This window comes from Salarias fasciatus, chromosome 14 (genome assembly GCF_902148845.1).
Source record: "Salarias fasciatus chromosome 14, fSalaFa1.1, whole genome shotgun sequence".
NCBI classification, from domain to species: domain Eukaryota; kingdom Metazoa; phylum Chordata; class Actinopteri; order Blenniiformes; family Blenniidae; genus Salarias; species Salarias fasciatus.
Window position 1 is genome coordinate 760,710 of NC_043758.1, and position 25,361 is coordinate 786,070.

General features: G+C 54.2%; 1 protein-coding gene across 1 annotated transcript in view; it reads right to left on the bottom strand.

Moving 5' to 3' along the window:
• The window catches only part of LOC115400960 (leucine-rich repeat and fibronectin type III domain-containing protein 1-like protein), a 30,596-nt gene extending 11,863 nt beyond the window's left edge, over nucleotides 1–18,733 (bottom strand). Inside the window, exons 1-5 of the mRNA XM_030109047.1 lie at nucleotides 18,695–18,733; nucleotides 7,160–7,436; nucleotides 6,829–7,029; nucleotides 4,423–4,589; nucleotides 1,613–1,853 (exon numbers count right to left, since the gene is read on the bottom strand). Coding sequence (XP_029964907.1) covers nucleotides 1,613–1,853; nucleotides 4,423–4,589; nucleotides 6,829–7,029; nucleotides 7,160–7,423 — 873 coding nt within the window. The 5' untranslated portion in view covers nucleotides 7,424–7,436; nucleotides 18,695–18,733. The remainder of the gene's footprint in view (nucleotides 1–1,612; nucleotides 1,854–4,422; nucleotides 4,590–6,828; nucleotides 7,030–7,159; nucleotides 7,437–18,694) is intronic.
• Between the last annotated feature and the right edge of the window lie 6,628 nt (nucleotides 18,734–25,361).

Sequence of the window (25,361 nt, forward strand, 5' to 3'; positions counted from 1 at the left end):
CTGTAGACGAATCTCCTCTTCCCCACGGATCAGGGGAAGCTCTCTGGTCTCGCTGTCCTGCCACTGCTGGGTCATGTTGACGAAGGAAATCTCCCGCTGTGTCCAGAAACAACAACTAGCACGCTAACGTAGCCGCGCTGCGTCAACGTCATCATGTAAGTCCCCGGATGTATCCCTCCCACTAAAAGCCAGTAGCAGCGACCCGGTAAATTCCCGGGTTGATTGCAGGGTCAAACGACCCGGGTCTAAATACCGATTTAACCATTTACACTGCCACGAGGAGCTGGGTGTTAGCGGGTTTAAACAGGTTTTTTGGCCAGTGGGAAAGGGGTATAATTGTGTTTCTGCATTGTGTCTCTTTTTGTGTCTGTTTCTCTTTCTGTGTTTTTGTGTCTGTTATGGATTCTGGGTCTGTTTTTTGTGTCTGTTTCTGTCTGTTTTTGTGTCTGTGGGCTGTCTCCAGGCCTGCATGCTGAGCTTTCCGGTGTTTCAGATGAAGTGGTTTCCCTGTTAACTGGTGACCAGAGGGAACTGAATCGCTGTCCTGACAAACGTTTACCAACATTCACACAGACGTTCCGCAGGGACCTTTCATGACTCTTATTTTAATGTCGTTTCTTCTTCTTCTACTGAACCTATTCAGTAGATCAGGAAGGCGGAGCTCCACCCCCAGAGGGCGGGGTTGATTCCGTGGGGTCTCAGGACAGACTGCTGCTAGAAAACCTTCATTATAAAGTGAATTTTGCGTGATAATGCACCGTTAAAGATGAGAAAAACCCCGATCAACAGCAGGTTCTCCACCTCGCCGCCACGCCGGCATCAGGATGTCAGCTGCTGCGTTCTCTAAAGTCATCAGTATTCCCGCTGGCGGAGCGCTCCAGCAGGGCCAAGCATTGACGGCGAAGCTTCTCAGAGCTCAACCAACACTCTGAGTATCTCCAAACCTTTTCCCAGGATGCTTTTCTCCCTCGTTAGCAGCAGAGCACTGCTGACCCGGTGGCCGCGGGGCGGAGGCCTCAGAGACACTGAGCTCGTTAGAGCTGGACGACATGCTGACCCCCATCGGCTGGAGGCTGGACTGAACCGTCTCCGCCGTCCTCGCAAACTCATGACAGCCTTCAGCGCGGCGGCCATTTGTCCTCGTCAGTCAGCTGCAGACGGCGTGTTCGTTTCCATCTGCAGGGTTCAGGACCCGGCGCGGAGTGGAGGGTCACACGGATCCTCCTGGACTCCAGATGTTGTCCCGACCGATGCGGATCCTGACCGATCAGTCCGCTAATGTCCGGGGTCTGACTCCATCTGGACCGGAACACAGTCAAGCCCCGCCCACTCCCCGCCCGCCATCCGTCTGCAGTGGAACGCAGCGCTGCTATCTCACCAGAGGGTCGACTGACCTGGAAGCTCACGGTGGACCTCTGATGGACCTCAATAGGATCTCTAATGGACTTCTAATGGACGTCTGATTGGCTCCTGAGGAGCGGCGGCTCCTTCGGCCTTTAGCCCCGCCCTGCCTCTGCTCTGTGCTCTGCTGCTGTAAACCACGTCAGGCTACACCTCCGCCAGGCTTCAGGCGGAGGACACGACGCCCCGCGATCCTGCCGGTGGGACCCACCTCCCTGATGGTCCAGAAGTACTTCCCGGCCAGGTCCCGGGGCGAGGCGCAGGTCTCCAGGTCGTCCTCCCGGGTCAGGCGCCGCAGCCACACCAGCTCGCAGTTGCAGTGCAGCGGGTTCCCTCCGAAGCTCAGGACCAGCGCCGTCAGCGGGGAACCCTTCATCTTGGCGTAGACGGGGATCCGCAGGAAGAGCGGGTCAGGGGGGATCTTCTTCAGCTTGTTGGACGTCATGTCCAGCCTGGAAGACGCAGAACAGACGGAGAACAGGAGCTGCAGGAGGTTAGGGAGCGGAGGCGATGAAGTGAAAAGGAACTCATGACGGAACGGGTCTGCTGGATTTCACAGTCTTGGTCTCTGGAGAGCTTTGTTCTGTTGGTGTATTTTTTAAAACAAAATGTATGATGCATTTCTTAAAAGTTAAAATAACCTTTTACTTTGAAATCATGTTCCACAAGTCTGCCTGGAGGAGAGGGAAAAAAGAGAGAGAGAGAGAACCCTGTGTGAGTCTGTGAGTTGCAAAGCACTGTGGGAAATATTAGGCTAACGTTCTAAAAATTGTGGAGTTCTCATATTCCTCCACTAGTTGGTGCTGCTGGTTGTGTTTCAAATGGAAACGAAAAGCTCAAGAACTTCCGAATGGCTCCGTTTCGCCCGTTACCATGACGACAGAATGTGTGAATGAAGCTTCAGAGGACGAATCAGTCAGAGAGACGGTGGACGAGGCCAAGCAAAACCTGGACAAGACTGAAACTCATTCTGACTCCATAACCTTCACTGGAGACGGAAGCTTGAACCTAATCGTCTGGCTCCGCCCTGTAGCTCCGCCCTGAAGCTACACCCTGAAGCTAAGCCTTGAAACTCCGCCTTAAAGCTCCACCCTGAAGTTCTGCACCTGCAGTTCCGCCCATAAATCTCCATCCCTCGACCTCCACCCCTAAACCTCAACTCCTCCTGCTCCGGACTGCAGCTCCGGCCTGCAGCTCCGCCCTGAAGCTCCACCCTGAAGCTCCACCTTGAAACTCCGCCCTGCAGCTCCGCCCTGAAGCTCCACCCTGAAGCTCCACCTTGAAACTCCGCCCTGCAGCTCCGCACTGAAGCCCCCTCCTCACCGCGGGTCATGAGGACTATTCGACCTACAGTGGAGCAGCTGTGTTTGCAGACGAAGCAGCAGCTCCTCAGGAGAGCCTCGGTTCCGCTGAACAGGATCAGAGATGGTTTATTTTAATTCTGCAGCTTCAGAGCGAACAAAACATTTCCTGTAAAGAGAAATAATCCCAGAAGACAGAGCTGCTTCTGATGAGGTTTTTATTCACAATCCATTCAGATATTTCTGTCACTGCGTCAGAGGAGGTTTTTAATATCTGCCTTTTCCTCTGCAGCTGTGTTTGTTCCTCAGTCTCTGTCGCCTTTTCAGCCTTTCATCGCTGGATTCATGTGTTCAGCTGTGGGTTTCTGGATGTGTGCCACAGCAGGAAGTGGAACTCCAACAGAAAAACATCCAGTCATCAACGTGAGCGCTGCCGTTCTGAATATCATACAGCGACGACCGTCTCTCTGCCGTCACGCTTCACCTGGGACACTCTGGACACCAACCTGTGACTCGAGGCAGAGGAGGTTCAAATCTGTATTCTGTTAGCTTTATGTACTGGTTACTCAGAGGAAATAGACGCTTTAGAATACCTTCTGCAGAATCTATGATTAAAATTGAGTGTGTCGATAAAAATGTGAAAACACTGACGACAGGTGATAAAACTGCTGAACAGAGAAATGCAGATGTTGCATTGAATATCTTTGTGGGGCAGTTTGCAGCCAGTCAGTCAACCAACCAACCGACTAACCAACCAGTCAACCAACCAACCAACCGACTAACCAACCAGTCAACCAACCAACCACTCAACCAACCAACCAACCAACCAACCACTCAACCAAACCAACCAACCAACCAACCAACCAACCAACCAACCAACCAACCAACCAACCAACCAACCAACCAACCAACCGACTAACCAACCAACCAACCAACCAACCAACCAACCAACCAACCAACCACTCAACCAACCAACCAACCAGTCAACCAACCAACCAACCAACCAACCGACTAGCCAAACCAACTAACCAAATAACCAGCCAAAAAAATGATCCAACTAGTCAACCAACCTACCAACCATCCTACCAACCAATTAGTCAGCCAACAAGTACAACACTCAACCAACCAGTCAACTAACCAAAAAACTATCCAACCAGTCAACCAACCAGTCAACCAACAAAAAATACTATCCAACCAACCAACCAACCGAAAAACTATCCAACCAACCAGAAAACTATCCAACCAACCAACCAACCAACCAACCAAACTATTCAACCAACCAACCAACCAACCAACCAACCAACCAACCAACCAACCAACCAACCAACCGAAAAACTATCCAACCAGCCAACCAACCAACCAATTAGTCAGCCAACAAGTACACCAATCAATCAACCAGTCAACTAACCAGCCAACCATCCAACCAACCAAAAACCCAACCAACCAACCAACCAACCTCAACCAAAAAATTATCCAGCAAGTCAACCAACCAATTAGTCAGCCAAAAAGTAAATCAATCAACTAACCAGTTAACTAACCAGTCAGCCAACCAGCTAACCAACCAACCACCCGTCCATCCCTTCCCACAGTCGTCCTGCAGTGAATCCAGCAGCTGAGACAGAGTGGTTGGACCCTGTGGTGTCGGTTCTCTGTCTGTCAGGTGAGACCTGACTGGTCCTGGTCTCGGTCACTGCTCTGGACACGGCGGTGACCTCCTGACCTGGCCAGCTTGTGCAGGTTGGAGAAGATTCCCTCGGGGACGCTCTCGATCAGGTTGTGGTCCAGGCTGAGCGTGTTGACGCTGACCAGCAGAGCGATGGTCTCCCAGGGGATGTCCACCAGGTTGTTGTAGCTCAGGTCTAAGTCTTCCAGTGTCTCCAGGAAGTCCTGAACAGAGGAGACGGAGCAAAACACAAGGCTGCCGTCACTTTCAAACACGCGAAGCAAAGAGGAGACACGACCACGTCCTAGTGTCTGATCTTAGTTCATTCATCCAAACACACTTCCAGGATTATCAGCAGAAAATCTTTAGACAAAGCAGAGCACGTGGTTCTAAGAGGTGATGTGCAAGAAACAGAATCAGTCACTGATTACAGCACAAAATATTGTCAATGGAGGGAAGATGCTCTATAATCTGATGTTAGAGGAGGAAGATGCTCTATAATCTGATGTTAGAGGAGGAAGATGCTCTATAATCTGATGTTAGAGGAGGAAGATGCTCTATAATCTGGGTGTAATCTGTTCCCACAGAAACAAAATGAGGAGAAAAAGCAGAAACAAAGCAGCTGGAACAAACTACTAAGAAGCAGCTCACAGAAAAGGAAGCTAACTGCGGCCGAAACATGCTAATGCTAACGCTGCTCGTTAAGGAAGACGTCTCAGGTTGTGAGGAGGACTGAGCTTCTCCAAGAGTTCAGAAAAATAGACAAGCTGCTCCTCAGTGCAGATCGCAGCTTTAGCTAATTAAAGCTGACAGTGAGCGAAAACAGACACTGACCGTTATCGGGTTGTAGCGAAAATGATTTTTTTTCAGACATCAGATCATGGTGGAACAAATCCAGAGTTAGAGAGGAAGAGGAAGAGGAAGAGACAGTGAGGACATACAGAAGGAAAGTGGGACAGGAAAGAGTGGTGTAAAAATTACTGAGGCAGAGGAGGGAGGGGAAGAGGCAGAAAGAGTCTACTGGAAGAGGAAAGAGAACAACCCAGAAATGAAGAGAAAGAGAGAGGAGACAGAAGTGAAGATCAATTAGTCGGTGGATGCGCCGCAGTCACAGCGTGTTGTTTTCTCTAATTGCCTCCATACCAGTCTCATAATCACAACAAGGCTGAAATGTCACGAGTCAGCAAACATTTCAACGAGCAATTAAAATCACAGAGACACAAAGAGAGGAGGGGGCGGAGCCTGCTGACCAACAGAGGAGGGGCGGAGCCTGCTGACCAGCAGAGGGGAGGGGGAGGGGCCAATGACACCAATACAAACAGTCACCATTTACTGTGACTACAGTGACCCTGAGGTCTGAGGTCTGGGTCTGGGTTTTGGGTCTGGTGTCTGGGGTCTGAGTTCTGGGTATGGCATTTTGATCTGCATTTGGCATCTAGTGTCTGGGGTTCTGGTCCTGGTCTTGAAGCTGGTCTTGGGTTCTGACCTTTCTGTGGAGTCCTGGTCCTGGTCTAGGGTCCTAAACTTGGTGTGAAGTCCTGGTCTTGGTCTAAGGTCCTGGTCCTGGTCTGGGACTTGGTCTTGGGTCCTGGTGTTAGTGTGGAGTCCTGGTCTTGGTGTGGAGTTGCGGTCTTTGTCTGGGGTCCTGGTTTTGATGTGGAGTCTTGGTCTTGGCTTGAGGTTCTCGTCCTGGTCTGGGTCCATGGGAAGACATCTGCAGTGTCACTGGCTGAAGCAGGGTCCAGCTGGACTGGTGTGGACCCAGACCCTCTGAAGAACTCTCCCGTGAGGTGACGTAGTGTGGACTCAGAGGACGGCTGGTGACATAGTGGCTGCAGAGCTACAGCATCAGGAGTGTCAGGTATCGGGTTTCTGCAGGCTACAGGCTCATTCTGGTCTTCGAGGTCGGTTTGGTTCGTCTCTACAGACACAAACACTCTGTTCTCCGTCTGGACAGGAAAAAACACCACTGATGTGGAGCTTAAGTCTGGGACTTGTCCTGTCACGTTATGGTGGGACACCCAGTGGACACCCCGTGGACACCCCGTGGACACCCAGTGGACACCCAATAAATAACCCGTGGACACCCCATGGACACCCCGTGGATGGACGCCCCATGGACACCCAGTGGACACCCTGTGGACACCCCATGGACACCCCGTGGATGGACGCCCCGTGGACACCCCGTGGACACCCTGTGGACACCCCATGGACACCCCGTGGATGGACGCCCCGTGGACACCCCGTGGACACCCTGTGGACACCCCATGGACACCCCGTGGATGGACGCCCCGTGGACACCCAGTGGACACCCCGTGGACACCCCGTGGATGGACGCCCCGTGGACACCCCGTGGACACCCTGTGGACACCCCGTGGATGGACGCCCCGTGGACACCCCGTGGACACCCTGTGGACACCCCGTGGATGGATGCCCCGTGGACACCCGGTGCCGGCCCGGTACCTGGAAGGCTCCCTCGGACACGCTGTGCAGCTGGTTGTTGGCCAGGATGAGGTGCCGCAGGTTGACCAGGCCCTGGAAGTGCGAGTCGTCCAGCGTGGTGAGGCGGTTGGCGTCCAGGTGGAGCGCGTGCAGGTCCTGGAGGTCGGCGAAGGCGTACGGCCGGATCTGGCTGATGGTGTTCCTGCTCAGCGTCAGATGGATCTGCAAACACACCACAGCACAAACGCAGTTCAGCGGCGGAGGAACGGGCGCCCTGTCCTCACTTTGAGTTCCGATCCAACAGACGGATGTTTGCGCGCCGTGTTAGCACGCCCCGGCGGCGTTTCCTCACCAGGCTGGTCATGTTGGCGAAGTCGCGGTGCCGCAGCGTGGTGATGAAGTTGTCCATCAGCCGGAGCTCGGCGGTCTGCCGGTCGATGTTGGGCGGGACGAACAGGAGCCCCGTCTTGGCGCACAGGACGGTGTAGGACGGCAGCAGGTTCTGGCAGGTGCAGCGCTTCGGGCACAGCATGGAGGACAGGCAGGGCGGGACGGAGGACAGGAGGACCAGCAGGAGGAGGAGGGGCCACGCCGGCCCCCACGCCACCACGTCCATGACGGCTGTCCTGCTGGACACAGGAAGAAGACACAGCTCAGAACCAGGACAGAGACTCAACTCAGAACCAGGACAGAGACCCAGCTCAGAACCAGGACAGAGACTCAACTCAGAACCAGGACAGAGACCCAGCTCAGAACCAGGACCCTTCATCTTCATCATGTTTCCACAACAGATTCCGTCTATTCCAGTCCTGGAAACAGTTTGTGATTGGTTGGATGTGGAAGCCCCGCCCCTCCGTCTTTATGCAGCTTTGTTTCATGAAATCTTAAGTCATCTGTTCAGTTTTGTGGTCAGGGTGACCGCGGCCAATCAGAGGCAGAGGAGCGTCTTAACGAGGCAAATACTGCAAAACCATGAATGGCGCCCCCAAGTGGTCAGAACGAGCAGGGCAGGAAGGATGGAGCGGCTCAGTCACAACCAGGGCGACTGTTCAGTAGAGGAAGGTCCACACCGAGAACCACACACACCACACACACCGAGAACCACACACACCGAGAAGCACACCCACCACACACACCGAGAACCACACACACCACACACACCGAGAACCACACACACCGAGAACCACACCCACCACACACACCGAGAACCACACCCACCACACACACCGAGAACCACACACACCACACACACCGAGAACCACACACATCACACACACCGAGAACCACACACATCACACACACCGAGAACCACACACACCGAGAACCACACCCACCACACACACCGAGAACCACACACACCACACACACCGAGAACCACACACATCACACACACCGAGAACCACACACATCACACACACCGAGAACCACACACATCACACACACCGAGAACCACACACATCACACCCACCACACACACCGAGAACCACACACACCACACACACCGAGAACCACACACACACCACACACACCACGCACACAGAACCACACACACCACACACACCGAGAACCACACACACCACACACTGAGAACCACACCCACCACACACACCACACACACCGTGAACCACACACACCACACACACCGTGAACCACACACACCACACACACCATGAACCACACACACCACACACTGTGAACCACACACACTGTGAACCACACACACCGAGAACTCCACACACCACACACACCGTGAACCACACACACCGTGGACCACACACACCGTGAACAACACACACCACACACACCGTGAACCACACACACCACACACACCGTGGACCACACACCCTGATAAATCCCAGTAGGATGTTACACATGCACACGCCATGCGAGGAGCTTAGTCCATCCATTCACAACAGCTTGAGCTTGAGAGCCTTGCTCAAGGGCACTGCGACCACCGGCAACCTCACAGTTGAGAGACAACCAGCCGAGCGACAACAGAACATTAGAACCATCAAACAACAGGGATCAATACATATGAAAGGACGATGAGGAAGGAGACCTCTAGGAGAGGGTGTGTGTGTGTGTGTGTGTGTGTGTGTGTGTGTGTGTGTGTGTGTGTGTGTCTGTGTGTGTGCGCACGTTCTGATGCAGACTTACAATGAAACAGATGAGGTGAAGCAATCATGACTGATTACTTTGATTGTCTTAAAGCAAGTCATCTCACACACACACACACACACACACACACACACACACACACACACACACACACACAGCAGGATGATGTAAAACATTTCAAGAGTACAGTTGTTTGTTGTTAGGTGGATGCAGTGTGTCAGAGAGCTGTGTGTGTGTGTGTGTGTGTGTGTGTGTGTGTGTGTGTGTGTGTGTGTGTGTGTGTGTGTGTGTACACTTGTTGACACACACTCCCATCATGTGGTGTTTGTGCACATCATCATATTTAAATAATGTAACCAGTGGAACGTGAGCCGCTCCTCTGTTTACAGCTGACTGTGTGTCTGAATCTGTAATTGTTTTTTTTCTTTTGGAGTCAACTCTGAATAATTTTGCATAAAACAAGAAATCCATGAACAGAGCTGACATTTCAAACACCAATCAGCACTCTGCTGCATCTGCGTGAGTATGTGTGTGTGTGTGTGTGTGTGTGTGTGTGTGTGTGTGTGTGTGTGTATTCACAGGTTTAAAAAAAGGCAATATTTTCATGAACCACAGTGAGTCCTGAGTCTTCGGGGATTTCAGCTTCAGGATTTACTTTTCTGAGAAACAAATAAAGAAAATTCTCCTAATTTGACACGAATCAGCGTTTTGAAAACCACCGAGGAAGAAAAAGAGGAGGGCTTTCTGTTCACAGCAGCAAGCAAACAGAACACACACACACACACACACACACACACACACACACACACACACACACACACACACACACACACACACACACACACACACAGCTTATTGCTCTTCTTTAGCCACAAACAGACGTTTGATGTTGACAAGAGGATTCCAATGCTGAAAACAGCATGAGGAGGAGGAAGATGAGGAGGAGGAGGAGAGGAGGAAGAGGAGGAGGAGGACGATGAGGAAGAGGAGAGGAGGAGGAGGAAGAGGAGGAAGAGTCGAGGAGGAGGAAGAGGAGGAGGAGGAAGAAAAGGTAACTCTGAACTGCATCTTCTTGAGGGTTTCTTCCGTTTCCATGTAAACAGGGAAACACTCAGAAACACCAGATTTGGTCTGAAAGGCTCTGAAAACAGGGAGAAAACATCTTCGTCTTTGTGCCTGCCTGTGGTCAGGCACAAAGGTGACTCTGCGAGCCGGGGCTCGTCCTGGGTTTAGATTTATTCATCAGACTTAATCTTCTGACACGAAGACGTTGCTGGTTAACTCGTCCCGCACCGCTTGGAGCAGCACCACAACGTCGCATCAAAACATGTCTGAATTCCAGGAATCGTGTGTTTACACAGAATTCCACCGTCACTCATTAACAAGGGAACCAGTTAATCCATAACACCGGCCAGGCGGTCCACTGGTAGTCTGCCTTGGAGCTCTCTGAACAACTGACTGTTAAGCGATTTGCAGCCGTCTCGCCTCTCCAGTGTTTGTTCTCTCTGGGTTATTATCTGAAAAGCGTTTTTCAACCACCTTCTAGTTTGTCTGCTTGTTTTTGACTGTCCTGCTTCCCGTTTCCTGTCACGTCATCACGCCATGTACCAGGGAACGCAAGCATAATCCACCAATTATTCCGATCCGCTGTCAGGCAGCGTTTATATGAGACACGGAGCAGATTATCAACCTCATACAAGCGGATTCAAAATACAATCCGCTCCGAGTGAAGCAGATCCACTCGGTGTTTACATGACACATTTACAATCCGCTTCACCTACAATCCCATTATATGGGGCCCATGACTGGATCAGAACAGAGATAAAGACGGGGCTTGAAGCAGGAAAAGATGATATGCCTGAAAATGTTTTGGGAGCGGGGGGTGGGGGGTGGGGTCATCAATCCATAACTGAAAAACTAACATTCTTGCATTGCCTCCAATTGTGAAAGGGATACTTCAGAAAAATGTTAAACTCTCCTTTCAACATGACATCAAAATGATGAGAAAAACATCTGTTTTTGATGGTTTTGAGATAGAGATTCTAGCACGGCAAGAAACCAATCAGATGCTTGGTACAAAGTGTGAAACACTGAAGGCCCGCCCAACTCGCTCTGATTGGCTAAAACTCCTTAACATTGAGAACCACTGGTAGAACTGTCACTTACTGACTGGTTACAGAGAAAAACAAAACAAAACAAAAACAAAATATCTCTACACCGGATTTCTGGCACCGTGCCGGAGGTCTTCAAGCCCTGTGAAGACCGAGGCTCCGTTTACACAGCGCTTTGTCGTCATAGCAACAGACACCCAGGAAGCATCACTTCAGTCAGGAGGTCAGAGGTCAGAGGACGAACCTGTTCCGATGCTCTCTCCTCCTTGCTGTTTGCAGAAACCAAAGCCTGTCTCCGTTGGACCAACACGGCCGAGGCTTTTCAGCCTCATCTGGAGAAACATTCACACGTTCATCTCCTATTAATTAATTGATTTCATTAATTATTGAGACGTCTCTTCATCCAGCAGTAACGGTCATCCGTCTCCTTGCAGCCCCAGCAGCTCCTCCAAACGCTCCACTGATCCACCGCTCCATCGGCTGGAGCCGTCTGGACGGCACAGAGAGGCTCACAAAGAGCTACAGGGAGAGAAAAGGGCTGAGATGGAGGCAGTTTGTCGAATGTGTGTGTAGAACACACACTTCTGCAACAACCCATCCTCAGCAGGGTAAAGCTAGCCCGTCCCACCACGGTCTAAACCGCCTCACGTTCCCTGTTAGTGGAGAACAATCGAAGAGCCGACATGGAAGGATCAAAAAGCGGCGTCGCCATGAACGCCGGGCCGCCGCCAGCCGGTTCTCCCGGTAACGTCTCAGACCGCTGACCACTCATCGGTATTCACCTCCAGCTCCGACCGCCAAATGAAAGCATCCCGTCGACGCCGCCCGGCCTCTTCTGATGCTGCTGCTGCATTCCCAGCATGCCCGCGGCCTCCGCTAACCTCCGCTGTGCTAACGTCTCAGCGCTCGGCGAGGATTTCAGCGGGCTTTAGCTCTCAGCCGCCACGTTGCCGGGATTTCTGAAGAGGGAGCGAGCCAGAGTTCAAACCACAGAGCAGCCAGCAGGTTTCCTTCAAAGATAATGAGAGAGTACAGTGGAGTTCACTCTCAGACGCTCTAATCCTGCTGTGAGCGGCGCTCACTCTTCGCAAACGCTGCCCGTCGACATTTCTGCAGAGCAGGAGGAGAGCGGAGCTTCAGCTCAGCGTCTCTAATGATGGTTTACAAAACCGACGGCATAAAAGCACTCCAGCTTCACTCACAATGCAAACAGAGGGAGGGAGGAAGATGCTCTATAATCTGGTGTCAGAGGAGGAAGATGCTCTATAATCGGGAAGGGTTAGTAGTCGAGGTAAATGACCAACTCTGAGAGATGCTAACTGTATCTCTGCAGGCTAAAAAAAATCACAAGTACTGTGGACAGAGGCTAATGCTAATGCTAATGCTACATCCGGTGGGCTCCATGCTGCTAACACAAGGGTGCGTTGAGGATTCAGGAGGATCGTCCTCCAGGAGTTTAGACTTTACCAGAGCGGCTCTTCACTGAAGCTCATGGTCGACTTATAAACAAACATCCCATCAGCGAGGATGGAAGCGAGTCCAGCAGAGAGACAGCAGCTCGACCGACGTTCTCTCTCTGACCACAGGAGGGCAGGAGAGAGACGTCTGGGCTCCTTCATGAGGACCAGGCGGCACGCCGTCCTGCACTCTGCAGCTTCAGTCTCACAGCCACATGATATGCAGCAGGACCTGCGGGTCCCGCCACGCCACGGGAATCCGCCTCCTGGTGATCCGGACTCGTGCTGATGTTCTGGATTCAGTCATTCAGTCATAGCCTCATCAGTTCCTCTGCTCTGAAAGCTTTGACCTGCAGTCCGGAGACGGAACACACTTCAAACGTTCATTCTCCAAATGGAACGAGATGCTGGAGATGATCAACCACCACTGCTCTGCGTGTGTGTGTGCTGTGTCTAGATAAATTTGGAGTGTATGAATCTATTCATGCATGTTTGTGTTTGTAGGAGCCAGCCTAAAATGCCCGAGGTGTGTGTGTGTGTGTGTTTGTTTGGGACACAGAGTGCTTCGAATTGCCCAGCAGGTGAATCGTACCCAGACTGGCACAACGCCTGGAGATTACGTCAGGTGGGGACACACACTCACTCACACACTCACAGACCTCCGGTACCGGACGTTCAGAATGGAAAACTGGGGTGGGGATCCGCATTTCCAACACGGGGACCAGAGATGATAGAAGGTGGATGGATGGAGGATGGATGGATGATGGATGGATGGTAGTTGAAGCCTCAGTGGAAGAAGACGTTCTCACAGCTGTTCTCCAGGTATGAAGAGTGTAACACCACAGAACGAGGGTTTCACTCTGACTGAACATTTCTCTGAGCTCCACTGCGGAATATTTAACCTCGCGGTCGTCTTCGGCCCGTCCTTCTCCAGACTCTGGATCGGCCGTCTCTCGGGTGTAGCCTGCTCGCCGTTCTCTGAGGACGAGGATCTGGAGAGCAGAGCGGCTCTGGGTCTTATGCGATGCTGCTGATTACAGGCGGCTGAAAAGGCTGATTACAGCCCGGTGAGGCGCCGCTGCACAACGCCGGCGTTCTGTTTACTGCCGCCGCGAAGGCCTGATCGAGTTTTACAAAGCCATGTAATCATTTACTGCGGGGGCTGGAATCAAGGCACACCTGGAAGAGATGGAAGGCTTTCACACACACAAACACACACACACACACACACACACACACACACACACACACACACACCCCTCCGATAACCTGGATTATTGGCCTTTCATCGCCATCGCGGCCCATTGTGTGCATGCAGGCCTGTAATTGCCGAGCGCTGCTGGGAGAGAGCGTCTTAATGAGGAGTGTGTGTCGGCTCCATCGCTGCAACACTTTGTGGAGATAGATTCTGGATCTGCCCGGGCGAGCAGCCGCTCTAATGACGCCGGCTAATGCGTGCTTAGCGCACGTGTTTCCGCGCCGGTCACGACGTCGACTGGTTCAGCTCCGCTCCGCTCCGATCCCACGGTAGAACCCTCCAGCGCCGGTCCTCAACACAGCTGCAAACATCCGGCTTTTGGAAAGAGGCTTTGCAGTTGGATTTTGTCCAGTAGGGGGCAGTATGAGCTTTGAATGGGGTGTTCCCCTCACCCTGACCTTCACCATCAGAAATAAAAGCCTACCTCTAACCCATATCCTCAGACGATCAGATTCAGACGAGCTCTTTAACCGGAGGAGCTCTGGTTCCTGTTGGGGGGGGGGGGGGGGGGTCCGCCAGGTGGAGCGGATCCATCAGCCGCCGCTACACAACCCCTGCACCAACACCGGGAATCCCCGCCGCTCTGCAAGATCCACCACATTCTGAGCCCCTGTCTCAGGTTATACTGGAGTTTGCAACTTCTCCCTGTGCAGGCATGGCCTTGGGCCCCTGTTCTCTCACAGTACAGAAGGTATCAGCTCCAGGAGGACAGTCGGGGACGTTTCACTGGATTGTCCAGCATTAAAATGGGCTTTAAATCACAACTGTAATCATTTTCATCACGCAAACTCTGAAAGAAAACCTTTAAAGGTACAAATTAAAGCTCATCAGGGCTGGACCCAGCGGTCTGGACACTCATCAGGGCTGGACCCAGTGGTCTGGACACTCATCAGGGCTGGACCCAGTGGTCTGGACGCTCATCAGGGCTGGACCCAGCGGTCTGGACGCTCATCAGGGCTGGACCCAGCGGTCTGGACGCTCATCAGGGCTGGACCCAGCGGTCTGGACGCTCCGGAGGAAACTGGACTGTTCGTGTCTCCAGAACCGAAAATATTTAGACGAAGTTTTAATAGAAAATGCAGAGTAGGCTCTGAAATCCACAAGACGACACGGGAAACCTGCAGCAAGACGGGAACCAGAGGAAGAAAGCAACACGTTCTCTTTCTGTGTGTGTGTGTGTGTGTGTGTGTGTGTGTGTGTGTGTGTGTGTGTGTGTGTGTGTGGTAATTATCTAGAGCTTTGATCCGCTGACACACACACACACACACACACACACTCTCCCAGCATGACTGTGTTGTTGTTGCTAGCTTTGTTTAACACCATTGTTTCTCTGCTCGTCTCGTTAAAGCTGGAGGCTTTGAAAATATGAAGAAAGACACTGAGGAGGAGAGGGGGACGCACAACAACGTACAACCAGACGACACAAGAAGAGACGACTCACAACCAGACGAAGCAAGAAGAGACGACTCACAACCACACGACACACAACCAGACGACAAACAACCAGACGACGCAAGAAGAGACGACGCACAACCAGACGACACACAAGCAGACGACATAAGACGATGCACAGCGAGAGGATGCAAAACGAGACGGCACATGACGATGCACAATGAGACAACGTGCAATGACACCAAATGAGACGACATAAAACGAGATGACACAGGACAACATTTTCTGATGGTGTGTGTGTGTGCAGTCTGTGTGTGTTCTGTGTGTGTGTGCGTGCTCTATGTGTGTTCTGTGTGTGTGTGTGTGTGTGTGTGCGCTCTCTGTGTTAGAGGTGAACCTGTGCCTTTAAATATTTGAATGTGATGATAACAGACTGAAGACACGCAGATCACAATGGACACAGCAGGACACTGAAAACACACACACACACACACACACACACACACACACACACACACACACTGGATGTTTTCATGCTTTCACGGCCATAAATTCTTCTGACAGTGGGATTTCTGCTCTCGTCACCACAGCTCACCCAGCCAGAAGTGACAGGGTTATTTTTCCATTAATCCTCCTCAGAGGTTTCAATCAAACACTGCGATAAAGGACAAGACGGCGCTGCAGGACGGAGACACGCGTCTCAACATGTCCACTCAGTGGAAATAATCAGCTGTTTGTAGAAATCACAGTGAAGTCTGCAGCCGGGAAACCGATCGACGGCGTCCAGCTGGGAGCCCGTCCCGATGGACGTCTGTCCACCGATCAGTCCATCAGCATGTCGTCCCATCAGGAGACGTCAGACTGCTACAACACATCCAGACTGACCGGCTGGACGCTGAGCCTCTCTGGATGTACGGATGGTTGGATGAGTGGTTGGATGTTGAGGCCTCCTCTCTGGACGTCTTCCAGCTGTTTTCCTCTGAAGGGCTGGGTGGGGTTGGGGTTGGGGTTGGGGTTGGGGTTGGGGTTGGGGGGCTTGGTGTTTCATAGCTCCCTAATGAAACCTGCTGAGTCCACATCTCAGCCGGCGGGTCAGGGGAGACGCTGATGGACCCACAGCAGAAATGGTCAAATGGTCCAGGCTGACGGGGACCCGGGGACCTGGGGACCCGGGGACGGGGGGCCAGGAGGCAGAGGACCAGCTGGTTTAGGGTTTGGAAGGTGGAGGTGAAACGTCAGAGCAGTAAAAACTCCCGTCACCTCACTGAGAAAGTTTGCGGTGGAATCACAGCACATGGTCTGTAATTCCCACCGGCTGCTCCAGGAGGCGCCCTCAGGCCGCCGGCTGCACTTCCCCCGTCTCCATGGAGACGCTGGGATTTCAAACAGCTGCTCCCCGGTGGTTCCGACCGCCGTCGTCCTGTGAACGGACAGCGTGTGTTCAGGATTCTCAAGGTCAGCGCGGACCTCTGAAGGTCGGCCGTGGATATTCCAGAGAGCGTTCTGTTCACCTGCACACCCACCTGCGTGTGTGTGTCCTGCATGTTCTCGCTCTGGTAACAGCACACACACACACGAAGTGAAACTGTCATCCAGCTGTTTCCTGCAGCCGGGCTGCGTTTCAGAAAACCCCGTTTCCACGGAGACGGGTTCAGAGTGCTGTTCAAACGCCGTGGGGAGGGTCTCGGGTGGTCGGGACACCCTGGATCTCAGGGTAGCGCTGGAGGGCCGCGGGGCCCGGGGAACTGTGAGTAAATTTCCACAGGTTCTAAAACACCGGGCCTGGAACATGATGCCTCAGTCCACAGACCCACAGAACCCGGGAGACATGGAGACATTTGGAGAACGTGTCGGAAGAAGAGGAGAAGCCAGAGACAGAAGAGGAGGAGGAGGAGGAGGAGGAGAAAAGCAGAGGAGGTGAAAACAGAAGATGTGCTGTCAGCTGAGGAAGTGAATTCAGCTGGATGCATCGGCCCAGGTGCGCTTTCTGATCCTTGGAAATGGGATGAATGGAAAAAAGATCTGTTTGTGTCATGCTTTGTATTCAGGCCTGTCCGTCTGGAAGTGGGAGCCATCGCTGGAATGCGGAGAGGCGTCCTGTGAATCTGGTTAACTCCACTGGGGGCAGCAGAGGGGGGGGCAGAGCCACTCAGCACCGCCACAGATTCCCCAGCACGCCTCTGTGATCTGTTCATTTGGGGACGAGGACAGCTGCACACCTCTGCTGAGTCTGAGTCCCTGAGGACGGCGGCAGCACCGCGGCTCAGCCGCTGACCTCTGACCTCCGACCGAGCCGTGCAGACGGGAGGAGCAGGAGAAATTTCCCCACAGGAAAGAAAGAAAACAAAAAAACCCTGAAACACCTCCCCCCACCCCACACACACACACACACACACACACACACACACACACACACACACACACACACACACACACACACACACACACACACACACACCTCACACCAGGTTCCTCTCTGGATCGTCACATGAGACCAGCAGTTAGTGTCAGAGCCGTGTCCGATTCATAAAGATTCATAAAGGTTCAGAAATGTTCACTTCTGATGGGTTCCGAGCCCCGGTACCAAACCATCCTCGGTACTGAAGGATCCCCGGTACCAAACCATCCCCGGTACTGAAGGATCCCCGGTACCAAACCATCCCCGGTACTGAAGGAGCCCCGGTACCAAACCATCCTCGGTACTGAAGGAGCCCCGGTACCAAACCTGCATCCCCTCGGTTTGAAACGATTTCCCGGTTTGCTAACGAGGAGCAGGACAGCTTCTCCTCTGTCTTGGTCTCCCTATGGGGGGGCAGACTGGGCTCGACTCTTTACGCTCCGAAAAGCAACCAGATCAGGAAAACAGGAATCCAGGATGACACATGAAGAGAGACGAGGAGGAAGATGTGCAGCTCTCCATCTCATTGGAAGTCAGCTGTCAGAGCGCCGACACCTTCAGGAGCTGCTTCCTGCCACTTCCTGTTGCTTCCTGCCACTTCCTGTTGCTTCCTGCCACTTCCTGTTGCTTCCTGCCACTTCCTGCTACCTTCACGGTCTTCATAAAGTCTTTTTCAGGAGAGCTGCTTCGCCGTTTGTCCGTCTCACTCTCATCTCACACCAGCAGAGATGAGTCCTCATCCACACTCAGTCAATTGAACTTTATTCATCAGGCACCTTTCACGTACAAAAAAAAAAAAAAAAAAGCTCAAAGTGCATTATGGTAATAAAAAACAAAAATCAGCACCATCAGGGTAAGACTACACCCCCCGCCTCCACCGTCCTGTATACTCCTCCCACTGCCATGTCCGCTACAGACACACCTCCACCCGCCATGTACGCCCCCCGGGGGCCCAGTGTGCAGCTCCACCTGACGGAGCTCCTCCTCCTGTGGACTTTCTGCTGATTCAGCATGTTTCCAGTTTGCAGGCGGCCATAAAGACAGAAACACTTCCTCTGAGTCCAGCAGTGTCCACAGAGAGAGAGAGAGAGAGAGAGAGAGAGAGAGAGAGAGAGAGAGAGAGAGAGAGACGGACGGACAGAAGCAGCCTCACCTGGCTCTGGCTGTTTCTTCCTCCGTCAGAACGAGTGGAGACGGTCCGGACCGAGTCCGGCTGTGGGGCGGAGGTGACGTGGGACGACCTGGAAGAGACGGAGAGCAGACCGGTGAACACGGGAGACACGCTGGAGGACGACACCCGCTGTGGCGGTGCTCAGGGTGGAGCAGCGGGACGGGGTGGAGCAGCGGTGGAGCAGCGGGACAAAGCGCCGCGACTTTCATCACGTTCCCCAAGGTTTTATTGAAAAAAGCGACGTGAATAAAAAGAAGAAAATCTAATTCCTGATGAACAAACGGAGGATCTGATGCTTCGGGGACAGACTGACGACTCAGCACGAGGATTTCTAGATTTCTCTCATGTTCACACAACATGTATAGTTGTTAGATGAATCCATTCAGTCTTCAGTCAGGACGTGTTTTCCGGTGAAGGATGGTCTGGTGGAGTTTTGTGCCAGTGTGTTTGACCCTGAGCAGCAGCAGTGTGTGTGTGTGTGTGTGTGTGTGTGTGTGGGTGTGTGTGTGTGTGTGTGTTTTCTGGGACGATCTGGTGGCGACTCGCTTCCTGACCGTTCAGTGAAGTCGGGTTGATCAAACCGTGACGGCGAGTTTCACGTCGTTACATCAGAGTTTGAACGGCCGGCGCTCCCCAGCAGGGACGCCGGCGGGCCGGGGGAGGCCGGCAGATTATCACCTCCCGTCACATTTCAAACCATCAAACGAGAGACGGACGACTAAACAGTGTGACGCAATCTGAGTCCGTCGTGGAAACAAGGGGAACATTTTGCCCCGGAGCAGGAAAACTGGAGGATTAAAGTCTGGAGAGCGTCCAGCGTATCAGCCCAGCGAGAGGAAACCCGGATGCCTGCCGCCACGCCGACGCCTCCGCCCGCCGTCACTCACAATCAGACGCTCCGCCACCGATTAAAGCAGGAAGCAGGAGTTCCCAGGACCAGTTTCTGCTGCTGGACCAGAGGAGACCAGACCTGTCCGGAAGGAGCCCAGTTTTCATGTTTGTCACCACACTGTCCCAATGAGTCAACGACCCGACAGGAAGCTGGTACTGTACCCACTTCAGGAGACGCTCAGTGTCAACGTAGCAACAGACTCTGGATAAAACAAGACTCTGAACGCCCCCCATCGTCCCCGGGACAGACGGCGGGACTGAACAGTCCAGACTGAACAACACGGTGTGCAAAACGCTGTGGAACTTTTCCCTTTTCACACGAAAACATGTAAATGAGGCTCAAGCTGGGTTTGCATGTGTTCTATCTGCAGTCTGGACTGGCACTGTGTGTGTGTGTGTGTGTGTGTGTGTGTGTGTGTGTGTGTGTGTGTGTGTGTGTGTGTGTGTGTGTGTGTGCGTGTGAGTCAAACAGAGGGAGAGAAGAAGAATGGGAGTTTAAAGCTGACTGAAGAAACTGAGCCTCCTCCGTGACCCGACTGCAACAGAACGAGACTCTCTGGTTCTCTGGACCCGGGTTCTCCGGCTGTTCCTGATCTCCTCCACCTCTGCGGTGATCCAGTAGGAGGGAGATGGTGAGAAGAGGACTGACGCTTTGTGCTTCAGACACCGAGACCTGCACAGAGACACCGATCTGCAGGACAAGGAGCGTTTCCAGACTGACGTTCCATCTGAAGGTCCTCCATTCCTCTGCGGTTATCGGATCATTTCTGCTTCATGAAAAACTTCACAGGTTACAAAGAACAAGTTCAAAGACAAGTGGAGGATTCTCTCGTCGTGATGACACATCAGGATGGATTCAGATTCCATAGGTTCCTGATTTATGAAGGAAACACGAAGACGTGAGAAACGAGACACGTCCAGCGTCTGGACAGCAAATCACTGAGCTTCTGGTCAGAATCCAGAAAGCCAGGGTCCTCTGCTCCGTCAGGGGTGAGGAACAGCTGGAGAACGACATGATGAAGGATTTATAACGAGAGATAATCCAGCACTTCAACGAACCAACTGATGAATCAGGTGGAGTGAAGGGTGGAGGAAACGGGGAGAGATGGAGGGAGAGCTGAAAAAGGGAAGGCGGAGGAACATATAGAGAGAGGAGGAGGATGAGGAGGAGGAGGGTTGAGTGAGGATCATTACAATGCGGCTGGATCGTGGATGAACAACGGAGGAAGGAGGGATGGATGGAGGCTGGCAGTGAGTGGTGAACGTGTGATTAGAAGGGAGGAGAGATGAACAGATGATGGATCAATGACTGGAGAGATGAAAAGGTTCCCGTCATTAACGGACGGAGCTGACGGAGGAAGAGCAGGACCAGCTCAAACATCTGCTGCTGCTGCAACGGAACGATGGAGAGCGAGGGAGGGAGGGCGAGGGAGGGCGAGGGAGGACGAGGGAGGATGAGGGAGAGGGAGGACGAGGAGGCAGGAGGAAGTTTGGATGAAGAGCTCTGCTCAGTGAAATGACATCTCGGTCTAATTCTATTAATAACCGCCGTCGATCAGCTGATTAAGCTGCTAATCCTCCGTGTTCGCCGCTCGGCTGATTAACGCAGGATCACACGCTCATTTACATGTGCCGCTCGCAGTCTGCGCACGTACGTGCACACCAAGCATCAAAGGCCCACATGCACAGTCCTGCCGGCCTCCCCCAGCCTCCCCCAGCCTCCACCAGCCTCCCCCAGCCTCCCCAGCCACCACCAGCCTCCCCCAGCCACCACCAGCCTCTACCAGCCTCCCCCAGCCTCCACCAGCCTCCACCAGCCTCCACCAGCCTTCCCAGCCACCACCAGCCTCTACCAGCCTCCCCCAGCCTCCCCCAGCCTCCCCCAGCCTCCCCCAGCCTCCACCAGCCTCCCCCAGCCTCCCCCAGCCTCCACCAGCCTCCCCCAGCCTCCCCCAGCCTCCACCAGCCTCCACCAGCCTCCCCAGCCACCACCAGCCTCCACCAGCCTCCCCCAGCCTCCCCCAGCCTCCACCAGCCTCCCCCAGCCTCCCCCAGCCTCCACCAGCCTCCACCAGCCTCCCCAGCCACCACCAGCCTCCACCAGCCTCCCCCAGCCTCCCCCAGCCTCCACCAGCCTCCACCAGCCTCCACCAGCCACCACCAGCCTCCACCAGCCTCCACCAGCTACCACCAGCCTCCCCCAGCCTCCACCAGCCACCACCAGCCTCCACCAGCCTCCACCAGCCTCCACCAGCTTCCACCAGCCTCCACCAGCCTCTCCCAGCCTCCACCAGCCTCCCCCAGCCTCCACCAACTACCACCAGCCTCCCCCAGCCTCCGCCAGCCTCCACCAGCCTCCACCAGCCACCACCAGCCTCCACCAGCCTCCCCCAGCCTCCCCCAGCCTCTCCCAGCCTCCCCCAGCCTCCCCCACCAGCCTCCCCCAGCCTCCCCCACCAGCCTCCCCCAGCCACCACCAGCCTCTCCCAGCCTCCACCAGCCACCACCAGCCTCCACCAGCCTCCACCAGCTTCCACCAGCCTCCACCAGCCTCCACCAGCTACCACCAGCCTCCCCCAGCCTCCACCAGCCTCCACCAGCCACCACCAGCCTCCACCAGCCTCCACCAGCTTCCACCAGCCTCCACCAGCCTCCACCAGCTTCCACCAGCCTCCACCAGCCACCACCAGCCTCCCCCAGCCTCCACCAGCCTCCACCAGCTTCCACCAGCCTCCACCAGCCTCCACCAGCTTCCACCAGCCTCCACCAGTCTCTCCCAGCCTCCACCAGCCTCCACCAGCTTCCACCAGCCTCCACCAGTCTCTCCCAGCCTCCACCAGCCTCCACCAGCTACCACCAGCCTCCCCCAGCCTCCACCAGCCTCCACCAGCCTCCACCAGCCACCACCAGCCTCCACCAGCCTCCACCAGCTTCCACCAGCCTCCACCAGCCTCCACCAGCTTCCACCAGCCTCCACCAGCCACCACCAGCCTCCCCCAGCCTCCACCAGCCTCCACCAGCTTCCACCAGCCTCCACCAGCCTCCACCAGCTTCCACCAGCCTCCACCAGTCTCTCCCAGCCTCCACCAGCCTCCACCAGCTTCCACCAGCCTCCACCAGTCTCTCCCAGCCTCCACCAGCCTCCACCAGCTTCCACCAGCCTCCACCAGTCTCTCCCAGCCTCCACCAGCCTCCACCAGCTTCCACCAGCCTCCCCCAGCCTCCTCCAGCCTCCACCAGCCTCCCCAGCCTCCTCCAGCCTCCCCCAGCCTCCACCAGCCTCCCCCAGCCTCCTCCAGCCTCCCCCAGCCTCCACCAGCCTCCACCAGCCTCCACCAGCCTCTGCCAGCCTCCACCAGCCTCTCCCAGCCTCCCCCAGCCTCCTCCAGCCTCCCCCAGCCTCCACCAGCCTCCACCAGCCTCCACCAGCCTCTCCCAGCCTCCACCAGCCTCCGCTAGAAGCCAGTCAGCTGCAGGAACACGGACAGGGATGGGTTTCATGCTGAGTGAAAGACAACGGGACCGGTCCCTCAAAAGAGTCTTTTCACTTCAACACCGACCGGGATGAGAGAGACCGACGTCTGAATCTCTGTGGCTGAAAACACCGCTCAACAAGCAGGACGGGGATCCAGCATGTAGACAACACAATGGAGGACGATGCTCTGTAATCTGATGTTAATGAAGAAATTATAACGTAAATGTGTGAAGCAATGAAATCAGAAACAAATGCAAAAATGCTAATGCTAATGCTAATGGCCTGCTCAAAGAGGAGGAAGCAGAGAGACAGCAGCTCTGCAGCTTTCAACATTCAACCAAACGGAGGAGTCAGTCACTGAAATGAGTGTTTCCAAGAAGCAGCGAATTAAAGCATCCCAGAGGAGCTGAATGTGGAACCTCTGGAGAGGTGGAACCTCTGGAGAGGTGGAGTGTCTGGAGAGGTGGAGCGTCTGGAGAGGTGGAACCTCTGGAGAGGTGGAGCGTCTGGAGAGGTGGAAGCTCTGGAGAGGTGGAGCGTCTGGAGAGGTGGAGCGTCTGGAGAGGTGGAAGCTCTGGAGAGGTGGAGCGTCTGGAGAGGTGGAGCGTCTGGAGAGGTGGAACCTCTGGAGAGGTGGAGCGTCTGGAGAGGTGGAACGTTGGGTGGAACGTTGTGATCGCTCCCATGGAGCAGCTGATTGACAGACTGACTGCCGGCTGGAAGGAGATCCAGTCAAACCCCCCTCTCACATGAAGCAGCTGATCATGAGTGAACAGAGGTGGAGGGAGGAGGGAGGAGGAAGGAGGAAGAGGTGGAGGGAGGAGGAAGAGGTGGAGGGAGGAGGAAGAGGTGGAGGGAGGAGGGAGGGATGAAACGAGGCCGTGGGAAGAGGAGAAGTAGAAGAACATAGGAAGAGGATGGAGCGATGGATGTGTCAACGGGTGGAGGATTGTTTCATCCTGAGAGCACACACACACACACACACACACACACACACACACACACACACACAAAATTCACGACATGACACATCTCAGAAACACACCAATCAAATTTTCTGGCAATCGAGTCTTTAGCGTGTGTGTGTGTGTGTGTGTGTGTGTGTGTGTGTGTGTGTGTGTGTGTGTGTTGGCAGGAGCTTCAGGCTGACAGATGGTTCGAGCCGAGTTTCTCTCCCCTGTCGGCCTGTCATCTCTCTAACCCCACCCCCTCCAGCTCCAGCTCCACCTCCAGCTCCAGCGGCTTGTGCCGGAGCCCAGCTGGGCGTGGAGGTCCAGCAGCTCCCTCCTCCGGGAGCCTGACTGGCGGTCGCTGGGTGGAGGTCCCTGCTGGTGCAGTCTGGTCCTGGACAGGTTAGCACTTTCTCTCAGAGAGGGAGGACACGTCCACATGTCCATGAACACGTCTTTCACAGGAAGCTGGCTTTCTTTGATTCTTGACTCAGACTGGCGTTTTCATTTTCGCCGCTGAGCCAGGAGCAGGAAGGAGCAGGAAGGAGCTGAAGGAGCTGAAGGAGCTGAAGGAGCTGAAGGAGCTGAAGGAGCTGAAGGAGCTGAAGGAGCTGAAGGAGCTGGACCGTGGACCCCTGGCACCGCCTGCCACCGTACCTGCTTCTGATGATGGAGCCCGTATGGATCCTTCCTCACTACACCTCGGTGGGTGGAGCAGGATGTGTTTGAAAACCTGAAAACAAGCTGAGCTGATCTAAACTCTAAACTGATCTGAAGTCTGAGGTCCAGCCTGAAGACTGACTCTGGGACAACATCACGGGACGCAGCAGGACAGAAGTCCAACGAGTCCCCGGCCCGTAAACAACTCAGCTGCTATCGTCCTCCACTTTCACCGGAGAGTGAGACGATGCCGGGCAGCCATCTATTACCGCTCCACAGGAATCCATCAGCCGCCCGCCGCTCCGCAGGGCGGCCGCTCAATACCCACGGGCCCGCCGCCGTGGGATGGCGGGGCGCGAAGGGAGGACAGGCCATGAATCACAGAAAGACGTCCGCTCTGAGATGTGTGGCTGTAAATCAACCCGGCATGGGTTCCTTTTACATTCCAGGGAAGTCTTAGAGTTCCACAGCAACGTTTGAAAATAATGTCTGTTTCCATGGAAACGGCAGAAACGCTAAAAAAACGAGGCAGTTTTGCTGCGAGGCCACTAGTGGGTGCTGTTAGTTCCCACGGTGGAACCAGACGCTGGTTTGGAATCAGTGAACCAGGAACCAGGAGGTTCCAGGAAGTGATGAGGAAGACGGCGTCTTCACCGAAGACAAAACAGCGTCC